General features: G+C 31.3%; 4 protein-coding genes and 4 non-coding genes across 8 annotated transcripts; 6 read left to right on the top strand and 2 right to left on the bottom strand.

The window, feature by feature from the left end:
- Positions 1-159: 159 nt before the first annotated feature.
- LOC139095714 (zinc finger protein 502-like) lies at positions 160-2,714 on the bottom strand. The gene is made up of 3 exons (XM_070647176.1): positions 2,498-2,714; positions 596-2,437; positions 160-495 (listed from the first exon to the last, which is right to left on the bottom strand). The coding sequence occupies exons 1-3, from the start codon at positions 2,654-2,656 to the stop codon at positions 229-231; spliced, it is 2,268 nt and encodes a 755-aa protein (XP_070503277.1). The 5' UTR covers positions 2,657-2,714; the 3' UTR covers positions 160-228.
- Positions 230-5,088, top strand: Mrgn1 (Mahogunin ring finger 1). Its single transcript, XM_070647179.1, has 8 exons — positions 230-448; positions 2,718-2,898; positions 2,958-3,076; positions 3,176-3,668; positions 3,729-4,354; positions 4,410-4,517; positions 4,578-4,685; positions 4,748-5,088. The coding sequence occupies exons 2-8, from the start codon at positions 2,802-2,804 to the stop codon at positions 4,949-4,951; spliced, it is 1,755 nt and encodes a 584-aa protein (XP_070503280.1). The 5' UTR covers positions 230-448; positions 2,718-2,801; the 3' UTR covers positions 4,952-5,088.
- A 78-nt stretch (positions 5,089-5,166) lies between these two features.
- RpL10 (ribosomal protein L10) lies at positions 5,167-6,869 on the top strand. The gene is made up of 4 exons (XM_070647704.1): positions 5,167-5,252; positions 5,618-5,659; positions 5,920-6,225; positions 6,416-6,869. The coding sequence occupies exons 2-4, from the start codon at positions 5,637-5,639 to the stop codon at positions 6,747-6,749; spliced, it is 663 nt and encodes a 220-aa protein (XP_070503805.1). The 5' UTR covers positions 5,167-5,252; positions 5,618-5,636; the 3' UTR covers positions 6,750-6,869.
- A 503-nt stretch (positions 6,870-7,372) lies between these two features.
- On the top strand, positions 7,373-12,677 carry l(3)80Fg (dnaJ homolog subfamily C member 16 l(3)80Fg). The gene is made up of 6 exons (XM_070647790.1): positions 7,373-7,635; positions 7,702-9,049; positions 11,436-11,661; positions 11,724-11,892; positions 11,959-12,172; positions 12,236-12,677. The coding sequence occupies exons 1-6, from the start codon at positions 7,484-7,486 to the stop codon at positions 12,467-12,469; spliced, it is 2,343 nt and encodes a 780-aa protein (XP_070503891.1). The 5' UTR covers positions 7,373-7,483; the 3' UTR covers positions 12,470-12,677.
- On the top strand, positions 9,472-9,544 carry TRNAP-CGG (transfer RNA proline (anticodon CGG)). The gene has a single exon. It is a non-coding gene; the product is annotated as a tRNA-Pro (tRNA).
- TRNAP-UGG (transfer RNA proline (anticodon UGG)) lies at positions 10,108-10,179 on the top strand. Its single transcript has one exon. It is a non-coding gene; the product is annotated as a tRNA-Pro (tRNA).
- On the top strand, positions 10,578-10,649 carry TRNAP-UGG (transfer RNA proline (anticodon UGG)). Its single transcript has one exon. It is a non-coding gene; the product is annotated as a tRNA-Pro (tRNA).
- On the bottom strand, positions 11,182-11,253 carry TRNAP-AGG (transfer RNA proline (anticodon AGG)). Its single transcript has one exon. It is a non-coding gene; the product is annotated as a tRNA-Pro (tRNA).
- Positions 12,678-13,144: the final 467 nt, after the last annotated feature.

Here is a 13,144-nt window from a genome sequence, read left to right as displayed (position 1 = left end):
GACATGCATTAAAACTTAGAAAGTAAATTGCGATCATTTAATTCACTCAATTCGAAATGAAATTGAGAGCTCCAATGAGAGTACCAATTCCGTTAAGTTAATTAAATTAAAGAGTTGTATTTATAGTGTATCAAATGTCTAATCAATTACAAGATTAAATCCTTGAACTTTAATAATTCTTTATTATTGTTTCATTAGAATTTGGTCTACATACAAAAACTTACAAATCTAAGACTTTTGAGTGACATTCGGTTTAGTCAAGTGTGTTCCTTTACATTTCATATTCTTCAAGTGACGTTGAAGCAAAGCACGCTGTTTAAAAATTGCTTTGCAATCAGTGCATTCATATTCAATAAACGAGTGAATTTCCATGTGACTACTTCGTGCTGCTGGTGTTTTGAAGACTTTCAGACAGTTTGGAAAGCTACAACTATAAGTCTTTTCATTGGTATGACATCGATAATGTAACCTTAAGTCCATAGAACTTACACATTTCTTGAATTTAGAAAATAAATTGTTAGTAAATGATTACCTCAGAATATTCAACAAATGACATCCATGAACATCATTTTTTTAAAAATATTCTATAATTTACCTTTGAACAGACATCACATGTAAATGAAATAGCTCCAGAAACGATCTTTAAATGCCTTAATAATTGTGTCTTGGTAAAAAATTTCTTTGAGCAGTGATCGCAAGCATACTTCTTTGTATCACAATTTTTCATGTGTGCAAGTTTATCAAACACATTTGAAAATTCCAGTTTGCAGTACGAACATATGATTGTGAGTTCGGGAAACATTTCTGGATGTTTATTCTTCATATGTGTAGAAAATTGGCTTAATCCTCGAATTCCATTAAATTCTAAATAATCAACGGGACATATAAGTTGTTTGGAATGGAGTATCATCAAATGTTCAATGCATTCAAGTTCTTCTTTAAATCTGACGTTAGCACAATGTCCACATTTCCATTTATCATATTCATCACTACTTGCTGTTCCTATTGATTCTTTGTACTTTGCAGCCACCATAAAAGACAAGCCTTCTGATGTAAAAATCTCTTCATTGTCATGAGCAATCATGTGGTTAGCCAGATCTTCATTATTACTGAACATTATTTTACATTGTTCACATTTTGGAAGTTCATAGCTTTGAGACACAACCTTTAATATAATGTGCAACTGTTGGTGAATTTCTTGACTTTTTTCTCTTTTTGTAGTTCCATTAATAAAAGTTAATCCACACGGTTCACAAACGATACTGCTTGCATTTTGTTGACTTTTCTTTTTTGTTAATTGATGCCAATTTTCATCATCTATTGATATTGATTGTGATAGCATTGACATTACTTCTGTTTTTATATTACTCTTATCAATAAATTCTTCCTCTTTCATTGAACTTTGTGAATTTTGCAAGCTTTCAACCATATTTGAATGTTCAAGTTTCATGTGATTTCTCAGACTGTCTCGTGATTTTAGAATCTTTTTACATTCTGGACATTGCCAAGCATTCTTCATCTGCCCATTACTTTCAATTGATATTTTACAATTCGCTACAAATTCAGCATCGATTACTTGTGATTTTATGTGATTATAACGTAAATGGACTTTCAGTCCACCTTCTGAACGAAAAATTCGATTTTCTGTACATCTTTGGCACTTCCAAATTACTTCGGTTCCTTTGCTAGTCTCAACTAATAATTTACTATTTTTTATTTCATCTTTAAAGGCTCGTCTTGATTCTTTCTCGTCTTCTTCATCTGGTGTTTTTAAAACATGACAATCACGCAAATGTTTTTTTAAGGAACCAGCGATTTGTAAAACTGTTCCACAAATTTGGCATTTAAACATTTTCTTATCATTGACTATTATTTCACTTTTTGTCACTTGACTTTTGATCCATGCTATCTGTTCAGGAATTAAACTATCGTTTGTATTAACTTTGTATGAATATTTCTTGCGACGTTTGGCTGGAGTTCCTTCTGAGCTATTATACGAATCAGTCATTAAATCATCTTTATATAAATATTCTGAAATGCCATCTTCTGCCTTTATATTTATTATTTTTGGTTCTTCCTCAATACATTCTTCTTCCTGTTCATCAATGTATTCTTCGTCTTGGATGTGACATTTTACTGGATCTTCATCAATCAACATTCCATCATCTTCAATTAAACAATTTTCTTCATTTTGTGGTATTTCCTGATCATTCTCCTCAATATTCTTAGAAATAATAATTGTGCTTTCATTTTGATACACTGAGAGATCACTAATATCCTCAAAGTTGTTAAGAATGTCATCAATTTTAATCAATAGATCGAGTTTTCTAATATTATCACTGAAACTGTTGTATTTCTTAACTTCTCTTTTAAACATATGAAACATTACTAACTGTTCCTTACATCCTTCACATATATATTTCATTCGTTGTTCATCCTAAAAAATGATTGTTGTTAAATTAAAGTAAAATGAGAAATAATTTGAAAAACAAATTACTGGAATCACGAAGCAACAATCCAAAATCAGATCATTAAATAGTAAGGTTTCATCGCCAATAATAATCGAATTAGAAATTAATTCAATTAATGATGATACTTTATAGTTTCGCGAACAGCAGCCGCATTTATCATACTTAAAAACTTTTATTTCGTCCATTACTAATAATATTATTAAACTGAAGATATGAAGACATAATTTGTAAACTTTTCTGTTGTAGACTTGTTTTTGTAGACTTTTGAGCGAGAAAAAAAAACAAGAGATTTTATTGATGAAAGTTTAAATTAAATTTGTGAGTGCAAAAATGGGTGTTATCTTTAGCCGACTAAATCAACTAAATAACAATAATGCAGTTGAAGAGACTGAAATCATCAATAACTACAAATATCCACCAAAATCGGGTAAGAAAATGAAAAATTTCTAATTTGTCTATAGATTAATATTCATTCCATATTTACAGGAAATTACTTTTCCTCTTCATTCATCATGGGTGGCGAAAGATTTGACCAGTCTGTGCCCGAATCGTACTTATTTGGCGAAAATAGTGATTTAAATTGGCTCTCACAAAAACCTACAGCAGTGAGTACTTAATTAATGTTAATTACGTTTCATTCCTTTAACGATTTTTTGTGTACTTCCGTTTCTTTTTCTTCCACCAATGTATGTGACTCACATAAGTTCCCTTATCAGCCACCCAAAAATTCGGAACCAACAAAAACTCTTAAATCGTTTGTAAATATACGAAAGGAATCTGTGAAATTTGTGAAATCGGAAACAGGAAAAGGATATAATATAGAATTTGTGTTTGATAGTGACCTAAAGTGTTTTATAAAAATTTATTACTTTGCAACTGAGGAAATAACAAATAGCAGTATTAACTATGTAACGAAAGAATCTGAACAACTGGCTTCGGAAAAATTTCAATATGAGAAAGGAGCAAATCAAACTTTCTCACAGCCATCACACATTTTCTACCCAAATAAGTTTCAGGATGAAAATCTTCAATATGATTGTGACAAAGATATATATCCAATTGTGATTCATTGTGTTATAGACGAGCCAATTGATTCTACATTTGTGCATTCTCACACGACTATTTGTGTCGTTGATCATCATACTTCAGATGGCGAATATCACTTACGTGCTATGAAACAAAAGATTTTTGTTGATGGTAAATAATTTTGTTATATAATTTAATCACGTTTATCACTAAGTCTGTTGCATTTCACAGGTTTATGTTATTTATTACAAGAGATTTATGGAATTGAAAATAAAAATTTAACGCGGATACCAAACAATAATGATGACGATGAAGACACAGGCTCAGAATGTGTAATTTGCATTTGTGAACCCAGAGATACTTTAATTTTGCCATGCAAACATTTGTGTTTATGCAACAGCTGCGCAGATTCGCTAAGATATCAAGCTAATAACTGCCCAATTTGTCGATCACCATTCAGAGCACTTTTGCAGATTCGTGCTGTACAAAAATCAAATACGCCTATCATAAATATTAATCAAGATGGTTCGGAAAACATTCCTTTAGGATTTATGCCAATCCCTCTTATTGAAGCTCTTAATGGTCCCATTTATAAACGTAATAGTATTGACAGGAAAGACACATTTCATGCAATTAGCGAGAAGGATCAAAAATCTAATTCAGTCGAGACATTCAAAATGGTTGAAAAGTGCAATAATTCAGAACTTCCACCTCTGCTATCTCCAAATGACGAAAGCATTGATCATAATAAAAAATCTTTAAGTAGTATGAAGGAGAAAAAAGGTCTTACAAAAAGTTTATCTCTACGAGACCGAGATTGTGTCAAATATATTAATGAGAGAGCGTCGTCAATTAATGTAAGTCTGATTAATAATATCTGCTTCATGTTTTATTGAATGTTTCATTACACAGGAGTTGGACGATGATAGTGAAGCTGAAAAGTTATCTCCGCTGCTGGTCTCGGAGAAATGTATAGAAATGACTGAACTTAATACTCAAGAGCGTAAGGAAAATGTTGAAGTAAGTTGTTTTTTCTTAAAAGAGATTTGATCTGCTATTTATGCTGTTTTGTGTTCTTAGGAAAAATCATGCACAAAAGGCGAAGATTCTGATTATTTCACACCTGAAGATCCGGAAGAAACTTCGCATACAATTCTAAGCCCGGTGAAAAATAAAGCAGAAGATAAGGTACATTATAACAACTACCTAAATATAATTTTAAGTCATTAAAAGAATCTTTTTTTTTGCAGAAAGATACACGAACTCCATTGACTCATGTAAAAGACACAGAATTGCCGGATAGTCCACATAGTGGAAATTCGCAAGTTTCATCAAGAAGCGGTGATAGCAGCTACAGTAGTAGTTCATCTACAAGACAATTATTGTCTTCTAATATTAATGAAGGCATCACATCAAATACTAAATCGAGTGAAAATAATTTGGCTAAAAATTAAGAAAATTTACTCAACACAAAGTTATTAAGAAAAGAAATCATATTTATTTAACTATTTTTCTGACTATAAGCAAACATGTATAGTATCCGTTAATTAGACGGCAATAAACTAATGCATTTTTTTGCAACTTACATAAATGTCATTAATATTTAACAATCATAAAATCCTACAAAAAAATAACGGAAAATGATAGTTTCAAATATTTCTTTTCGATGTGTCTACAAAAAATATCTACAAATGTTGAATCTCCAAATTGTAGATATTATATTCCTTCTTTTTTCTGAGTTTTTCGAGCATTAAGGTGATTACTCCACAAAATTATTTTATTTTATTATATTAACTTAATATTAAGTGTAATAAATTAGTTTTAATTGATAATTAATCGATTAATATGCAATATGTAGTTGAATTAAGTTGCTGAATATCGAGAAAATGTAATAAATTTGAAATTTATTGCACGCTTGAATCGATCTTAATAATTTTTCAATTCAACAAAGTTTAAGCTATAAGTAATGCAAGTCACGAATGAATCATGACTTAATACTACTTAAAAAGCAATTAAATCTAATAAATCGATTGAATTTTATCAATTTTAAGAAAATTACATCGACAAAAATTTTGGAGGTTATGATAAACATTAATTCACTGTTTTCTATCTCTTTTTAGATCCTTGAAAAAGATCAGAATGGGTAGACGCCCAGCTCGTTGGTAAGTTGATTAATTTCCGCATTTCATGTTTTAATTGCCTTCTCCGACTAAAGTTTCGTAGTCTCTCAATGCTATTCGACTTTATAAATGAAAATACAAATAAGAAGGCACAGCAAATGAATGGATTTAGGGTGAGAAGGATTTTGAATTGCCACAATTTCTTTCTCAATAATCCGTATAACATTTGTTCATCATAATTAATTTCATTAATAAAATATACTTTCATTAAAATGAAACTAACGAACCTATTTCTTTAACAGCTACCGTTATTGTAAAAACAAACCGTACCCAAAGTCACGTTTCTGTCGTGGTGTACCAGATCCTAAAATCCGTATCTTCGATTTAGGAAGAAAGAGAGCACCAGTTGAAGATTTCCCACTATGCGTACATCTTGTGTCTGATGAATATGAACAGCTCAGCTCTGAAGCTTTGGAAGCTGGAAGAATTTGCGCAAACAAATATTTAGTTAAATTCTGTGGTAAAGATCAATTCCACATTCGAATGAGACTCCATCCATTCCACGTCATTCGTATCAATAAAATGTTGTCCTGTGCCGGAGCTGATAGGTAGGTTGTCTATCAATAAATTTTATTACTAAAAATTTATTCAAATGATGAAGTAAGCATTGGGCTATGAATTTCTTATGATTAAAAGCAGAAATTTACACGTTGACTTAATCTCTGATTGAATCTCGGAAATTTCACCCAATAATTAAAGTTTTAAAACTGAAAATTAATAAAAGTTGTATTTTCACAGGCTCCAAACAGGTATGCGTGGTGCATTCGGAAAACCACAAGGAACAGTTGCTCGCGTTCGCATTGGTCAACCAATCATGTCCGTAAGATCAAGCGATCGTTATAAGGCACAAGTTGTTGAAGCTTTACGTCGTGCCAAGTTCAAGTTCCCTGGACGTCAAAAGATTTTCATCTCAAAGAAGTGGGGATTCACAAAATACGACAGAGACGTCTACGAACAATTGAAAGAAGAGAAGCGTTTCATCCCCGATGGTGTCATTGTACAATATTTGCCTGATCACGGACCATTAGCAAGATGGATGAAGATCCATGAAGGTCAAAAATTCTTGCAATAAACAACGGGAATGTATTTTATATAAAACAACATGAAAAGTAATGCTTTGTTAAAGATATCACATCAATCTAACAGAAAAGGAGGAAAATAAAAAATATTTTTGCTTCAACGCAAAATGATACATATCTCTTTATTCATTTTTTTTTTTATTCCAGAATAATGCATGTTTTTAAAATGAAAATACCGCAATAGCATGCTAGTAGATGTTTTGTTCGATATTTTAATGAAAAGGTCTACCAAATGAAGTTTAGCTTCAAATAATAAGATTGCGACATTTCCAATCATTTTGACTGGCTGTTTTTTCACATTCATATAAAATTGAAAACCGTTAAAGCGGATTTTTTTCGAACTTCCTAAAAATATCAATGAATCATGTGGTCATGCTCGCTCCAAAACCGTCCCAAAAAATCTAACTCCAAAATTTTCAATTGTTTTGCTTGTAAAAAACATGACTGTTGGTAATTTTTGAAAATTTAGCGCTCACATTTTCGTTCCAAAGTAATAAAAGTCAATTTAAATTTGGTGATATATCTGCTTTAAAAGCGCCTTACTCGCTACACTTTGACCTGATTTAATAATTTTTTTGTAGATCTCATTTTCATTTTCGAGAAAAATTAGGGAAAATAGAAGAAAGAAAATTTTGGGTTGTTTTGAGTAAAATTTAAATTGTAGCCTTAAGTTGCTAAAACGTGCAATATCTTTGAATTCTAATTATTAATAGAAGAAATCTAAACAATGAGATTACACATTTTTCTGTTCATAATATTAAGCTTAGTTTTTGTAAATGAATGTTCTAGTTTAGATAATCCATATAAAATCCTGGGTATCGAAAAGAAGGCATCGTTGCAGGAAATCAAAAAAGCTTATAAACAATTAGCAAAAGAATGGTAAATGACAAATTAATAATAAAATTGAAAATTTATTCTTAACAAGTGAATTATTGATTTTTTAAGGCACCCCGATAAAACGGACGCAGAAAATGCAGAGAAAAAGTTTATTGAAATTAAATCAGCATATGAATTGCTGTCAGATCCGGAAAGACGAAAATCATATGATTTATATGGTATCACAAATGAGGACTATCAACGACAACGTCCAGATTATTCCCAATATGGCAAATTCAGTTTCGATCCGTTTGATGACTTTTTCGGCCATAAGACATTCTATCAAAATCAAGACATTAGTTTTTTCCATAAACTCTCAATAACTGCAAAATATTATGAATCAAACATTCTACCAAAGAGCAAACAGACTCCATACATCCTCATCTTTTATTCTGACTGGTGCTTTGCATGCATTCGAGCGGCAAATACATTCAAGAAGATAATAGATGCTTTTGAAAATGTTGGAGTTACTTTTGCAACCGTTAATGCAGGACATGAGCAAAGTGTTGTTCGAAAATCTTCAATTCATGCATTACCAAGCATTGCAATGATATTAGATGAACATAGTTACGTTTATAAGGAGAGCTCATTTACTCTACAGAAAATGGCTGATTTTATACGTCAAAAACTGCCATATAAACTAATGCTGCCAATTAATGATGCATCACTTGATTCATTCCTTAATGGTTGGCATGATAATCGTGTTAGAGCACTAATTTTTGAACCTCGTTTACAACCACGACTCAGATATCTGTTGAGCGCATTCTATTTTAAGAATCATGTTCATTATGGTTTCATTCAAACATTGAAAGGTGATTCGAAAGAAATAATAGAACGTTATAAAATTAATGCTCATATGGACAGCTTGTTATTATTCAATGAAGATTCCAATAGACCAATTGCAAGTGTTTCAATGTCTGATATATCGTTACAAACGTTAAATAATATTATAAAAGGAAATCAATACCTCGCTCTTCCACGTTTGTCATCTCAAACAATGCTGGATGGAATATGCCCAATGGAATGGCATCGATCAAAAAAACGATTATGTGCTATTCTAATAACTGAAAATTCTCGTAATCATGATTATGCACGACATATTATTAGAAGAATAGCAATAGAATCAACATACAATGAGCGTGTAAAGTTTGCATATATTTATAAGGAAAAACAGCAAGAGTTTATAAATGCTCTATCAATCAATCATGTTGAAGACAAGACTCTTAAGGTGGTCATAATTTGGAGACGAGATGCACGTCATATAAAATATGAATGGATAAATGATCCAGTTTTGGAAGAGACATCAAGCATCGAAGAGGATGAGATCAACTTCAATCAAACCAAACGAAAAATTGACGAGACAATCCAAAAATTGCTGAAATCAACTGAAGCATTAGCATATGAGGCTGAAGTTTTGGTAAGTAACATTTCATTTTCGACTTTGTTCCATAGCTATTTGCTAACTTTCCATCCCTTTCCATAAAGTTCTTTGTAAAATTAAGATTCGGTTTATTCAAAACATATAAAGTCTTCAAGTGCTAAATGCCAATTCAATAGTAATCTCAAAGATTCTGAAATATTTTTGTGGGAAATGTGTTCAACATTAATAACTATTTTTTGTTCCTTTGTCGACTTTTATTATTTTTCCATTTTCAATTGTGGATACTGATAAAATATGAATATAGAAATATTAAAATCTTCATAAAATGCATTAATTAAGCTTTATTAGGGATGAATTTGTGCATCAAAAATGGGTCTAGCTTTTGAAGTGCATTTGTCAAAAACGAGCAACGCCAGACTTCCGTTCATTGGCTCGAATGGCAAGGTTAGATCGGCAAAGGCTCAGTGGTCTAGTTGGTATGATTTTCGCTTCGGGTGCGAGAGGTCCCGGGTTCAACTCCCGGCTGAGCCCCAATTTCCTTTTTTGGTCCTTAAATGTCCTTTTAATTAAAAACAGGCCAATTATGCTGCATTTTTAAGGTGAAAAGCTTAACTTTCATCTTGAAATTCATTTTCTTCTCGTTTCACTTTATTTTTGATAATATTTCATTTTCAAATTTTTTTCTTACGTTCATATGTTGCCTTACTCACTGAGACTTAAATATTTTTTATTTGGCAAAAAATCTAAATACATATACTTTCTCCAATTTAATGTTTCCACTATTGGGTACATGTTCTCGAAAGTGAAATAGTTTTCAATCCGCATATTATTTTACTAACTAATTATTAATTAAACCAAGTAATTCAAATAACAGAATAATTTTGTTGACACGTCGTTATATCTTCTCTTGAAACTTTTCAATTGAACTATCAGACATTCCTCTCACTTTTATCAAAATAACTCACATTTGTATACTACAAGAGAGTAATAAGAGTTGATGATATCTTTATCATGGTGGGGAGAAAGTGGAACAAGATTCAAATTCTTCAAGAAACGATTGTATCTTTAGCCAACGATATTCATCAAATAAAGTTGGCTCAATGGTCTAGGGGTATGATTCTCGCTTTGGGTGCGAGAGGTCCCGGGTTCAAATCCCGGTTGAGCCCAAAACTTCTTTTTTGATTTTTGATCCTTTTTTTTCTACCTGTATATTTTGACACTATCCTATGAAATAGCATATATTTATATTAAATTTTTAATCATTTTATGATTAAATTATTTATTATTTTGTTTCATTTTCATATTTTTTTATTTCATATAAAACATTCATGAGTTCTAAGCAAACGTTTCTATAATCAAGAATCGTTATAAATTGCTATACAACTTAAAAATGATTTACCTTATTGTAAAATTTTTTGCATTGCTAAAGCTTTAAGTAATAATAATGGAACAAATAAAAGCAATTTTTTTAAGACACGTACGAAAACTAAGTGTGCAAAAAGTGGATCGGTCATTTGTTAAATCACAAACATCGCAGCAATTCAATCATTGCAGCAAGGAAATAGGCTCAATGGTCTAGGGGTATGATTCTCGCTTTGGGTGCGAGAGGTCCCGGGTTCAAATCCCGGTTGAGCCCATTCTTTTTTTGATTATTTTTCTTTTTTGTCATTTGAATCAACCACTGAACTTCAAGTCTTATTTGACTTGTTTTTAAGTAGTACTTTACTTCTCAAATAAGATGCAAAGCTAAAAACTTTTTAGTTTGAAAAATAACGGTTATTTTTTTTTTTTTTGAAAATTAACAATCAAAGAAAATTCAAATTTAGTGCGAATAGAAAGTTTCCTCGGGGTTTTGTAAATAATGAAAGATTTCACACCTCACTCAGCCGCTCAGACAGCCAATCAAAGAGAAATTTTAATCGCCGTTTTTATCAAAACTGTGCCAAAATTTTTTGCATCAGTTATTTTTTTGCTTCCTTAAATGTTCTTTAGAGAACTATAAATAAAAATTTGAAACATAATACGTCATAAGAATTTTCTGAAATGATTCGAAAGTGGACCAACTAATATTCAAAAACCCAAAGAATTTTAGGGATTAAAGTTTTAAAGTTTTTTTGCTTCTTTAAAGTGCAAAGAAGCAAAAAGTATGAATGAGATGCAAAAAGATTGGGCTCAGCCGGGATTTGAACCCGGGACCTCTCGCACCCTAAGCGAAAATCATACCCCTAGACCACTGAGCCGTTGCTGTTTTTCACAGCTGTGGCACAGTTTTGACAAAATCGCTTTAAATAACTCGGCGATGGCAAAGGAACAATTTTTTGGACATAGACCATCGCAACCTGTTCAAATATTTATCTGATAACTTGAAAAACAATAATACATGACACATTTTTTAAATTTTCAATAATATATTTTCTCGTAGGATCTTTTTGACGAACATTCTCAAGGTTTAGCATCTCGTGTTATAAAGCGTATTATTATCAGCATCGATTACCTCTACGATAGCTTAGGGCATGAACACTTATTCCCTGCAGCTTCAGTTCTTGGCACCTTCTTATTTATCCTCGGAATCGGATATCTAATGTCATATCTCGTGAAAATCGAAGAAGCAAACGTAAAGAAACAAAATTTAGAACCCGAAGACGACGGTAAGCTGGATGATATTAGGAGGAAGGAATTTTAATGAAATAGCATTATTAATTTTTTACAGAAAAACCAGCATTTGTTCCAGAGCTGAAGATTCATGAGTTAAGAGCGGAAAAGTACAATGGATTAATAAGACTCTTGAAGCCGGGCTGTCGGACAATAGTTTTAATAGCTGACCAACAATCTCGACCAAAATTATTACCAGGATTTCATAAGGCAATATGGCCATACAGGTATAACTTTTTATTTTAAAAATGGAAAAAACAGTTCTTAATTATTTTTTTTCCATATTTTCATAGGAGAAACAAAACTTTAATGTTCGCAATAATGTTAACCGAAAAAGGACTTAGTTGGTATTCCGAATTGCTAAGATTATCATTAATGAATAGTGAACCACGTGATTTGAAAATAAATCCAAGAAATTGTATTGGAACAGTTTTAGCACTAAATGGTCATAGGAAATATTTTTGTATGTATCATGCAAAGCATCCTGAAAGCAGCCGCGGAAATAGGGTAAGATAAAACAGAATAATAATTGTTGTCATTTACTGATAAATTTACTATTTTCTGTTCTAGCGTATGCTTCAAATGACCAAAACATTAAGCTATGAATATGATGATTTGGAAACGGGAGCATTTTTGGGATTTGATGAAAGTGATGAATCCTCGGACCATACAGACATCAATGATTCGAAAATTTTACTTGAAGAAAATCTATTAGACGGATTAAGTAATTGGCTTGATAGACTATTTGAAGGATCAACTCATAGATATTTCATCAATTACTGGCCCGATTTTCCTACCAAATAATATGTTTTACGTTTTATGAAGTCCGCAAACGTGATTTGTGTGATTTATTTAAATTAAAAGTAGATTGCATTTTTTTTCTTGTTAATATGCATGTTTTTATGCAGATGTCACCTAGTCAAAATAATTGTACCAAGATAAATATTATTATTATAAACGCATTAATACTTGATCTCAATAAAGAATTTAGGGCTGATTGCATTTTAACGGATATTCCTGAATTCACTTCCTATTAATTCATTTTTTTTAAAGCCAAAAAATAATTTCATCCAAATTAATTCCCTTTTCTTAGAATTACATATAGCAAGATTAAATTAAATCAGGATATTCATTAAAATTCATTCCATACAGTTTCCTCACATTTTTTCCGATTATAAACTAAAACGTTCATTTTATTTTCCACACTAACATTTCATTAATTTATAAGTATTTAGCTTTTTGAACAGGTTGTCTTATGAGCTGTTTAATGACTTCTGGCAATTTTGATAAGCCGCTAAAAATAATAAGAAGAATCCAGTAGAGTTATGAAAGATTTTTTTTCTTTTGCAATTTACCTCCAAGACCAAAGAAGGAACCTCCATAAATTGGCCACATTCTTCTCTTAAAGAATATCAAGCTACCAACAATTCCGAGAGATGCTCCTACACCTATTCATTCGAAAATTATGAAATAATTTTT

The sequence above is a fragment of the Chironomus tepperi genome, unplaced genomic scaffold (genome assembly GCF_022539635.2).
Source record: "Chironomus tepperi strain 1889 unplaced genomic scaffold, CSIRO-AGI_Ctep_v1 contig_376, whole genome shotgun sequence".
Taxonomy (NCBI): domain Eukaryota; kingdom Metazoa; phylum Arthropoda; class Insecta; order Diptera; family Chironomidae; genus Chironomus; species Chironomus tepperi.
Note: the sequence above shows the minus strand (reverse complement) of the source record. Positions and strands in the feature narration are given on the sequence as shown.

Excerpts from the sequence above, each read along its gene's own strand:
- LOC139095714 (XM_070647176.1), bottom strand. The coding sequence starts at position 2,656 with ATGGACGAAATAAAAGTTTTTAAGTATGATAAATGCGGCTGCTGTTCG. Across the intron at positions 2,438-2,497 it reads ATTGTTGCTTCGTGATTCCA|GATGAACAACGAATGAAATA; the intron begins GTAATTTGTTTT and ends ATCATTTTTTAG. Across the intron at positions 496-595 it reads CATGTGATGTCTGTTCAAAG|AAATGTGTAAGTTCTATGGA; the intron begins GTAAATTATAGA and ends TCTAAATTCAAG.
- Mrgn1 (XM_070647179.1), top strand. The coding sequence starts at position 2,802 with ATGGGTGTTATCTTTAGCCGACTAAATCAACTAAATAACAATAATGCA. Across the intron at positions 3,077-3,175 it reads TCTCACAAAAACCTACAGCA|TTCCCTTATCAGCCACCCAA; the intron begins GTGAGTACTTAA and ends GACTCACATAAG. Across the intron at positions 3,669-3,728 it reads ACAAAAGATTTTTGTTGATG|GTTTATGTTATTTATTACAA; the intron begins GTAAATAATTTT and ends TGCATTTCACAG.
- RpL10 (XM_070647704.1), top strand. The coding sequence starts at position 5,637 with ATGGGTAGACGCCCAGCTCGTTG. Across the intron at positions 5,660-5,919 it reads GGTAGACGCCCAGCTCGTTG|CTACCGTTATTGTAAAAACA; the intron begins GTAAGTTGATTA and ends TTTCTTTAACAG. Across the intron at positions 6,226-6,415 it reads TCCTGTGCCGGAGCTGATAG|GCTCCAAACAGGTATGCGTG; the intron begins GTAGGTTGTCTA and ends GTATTTTCACAG.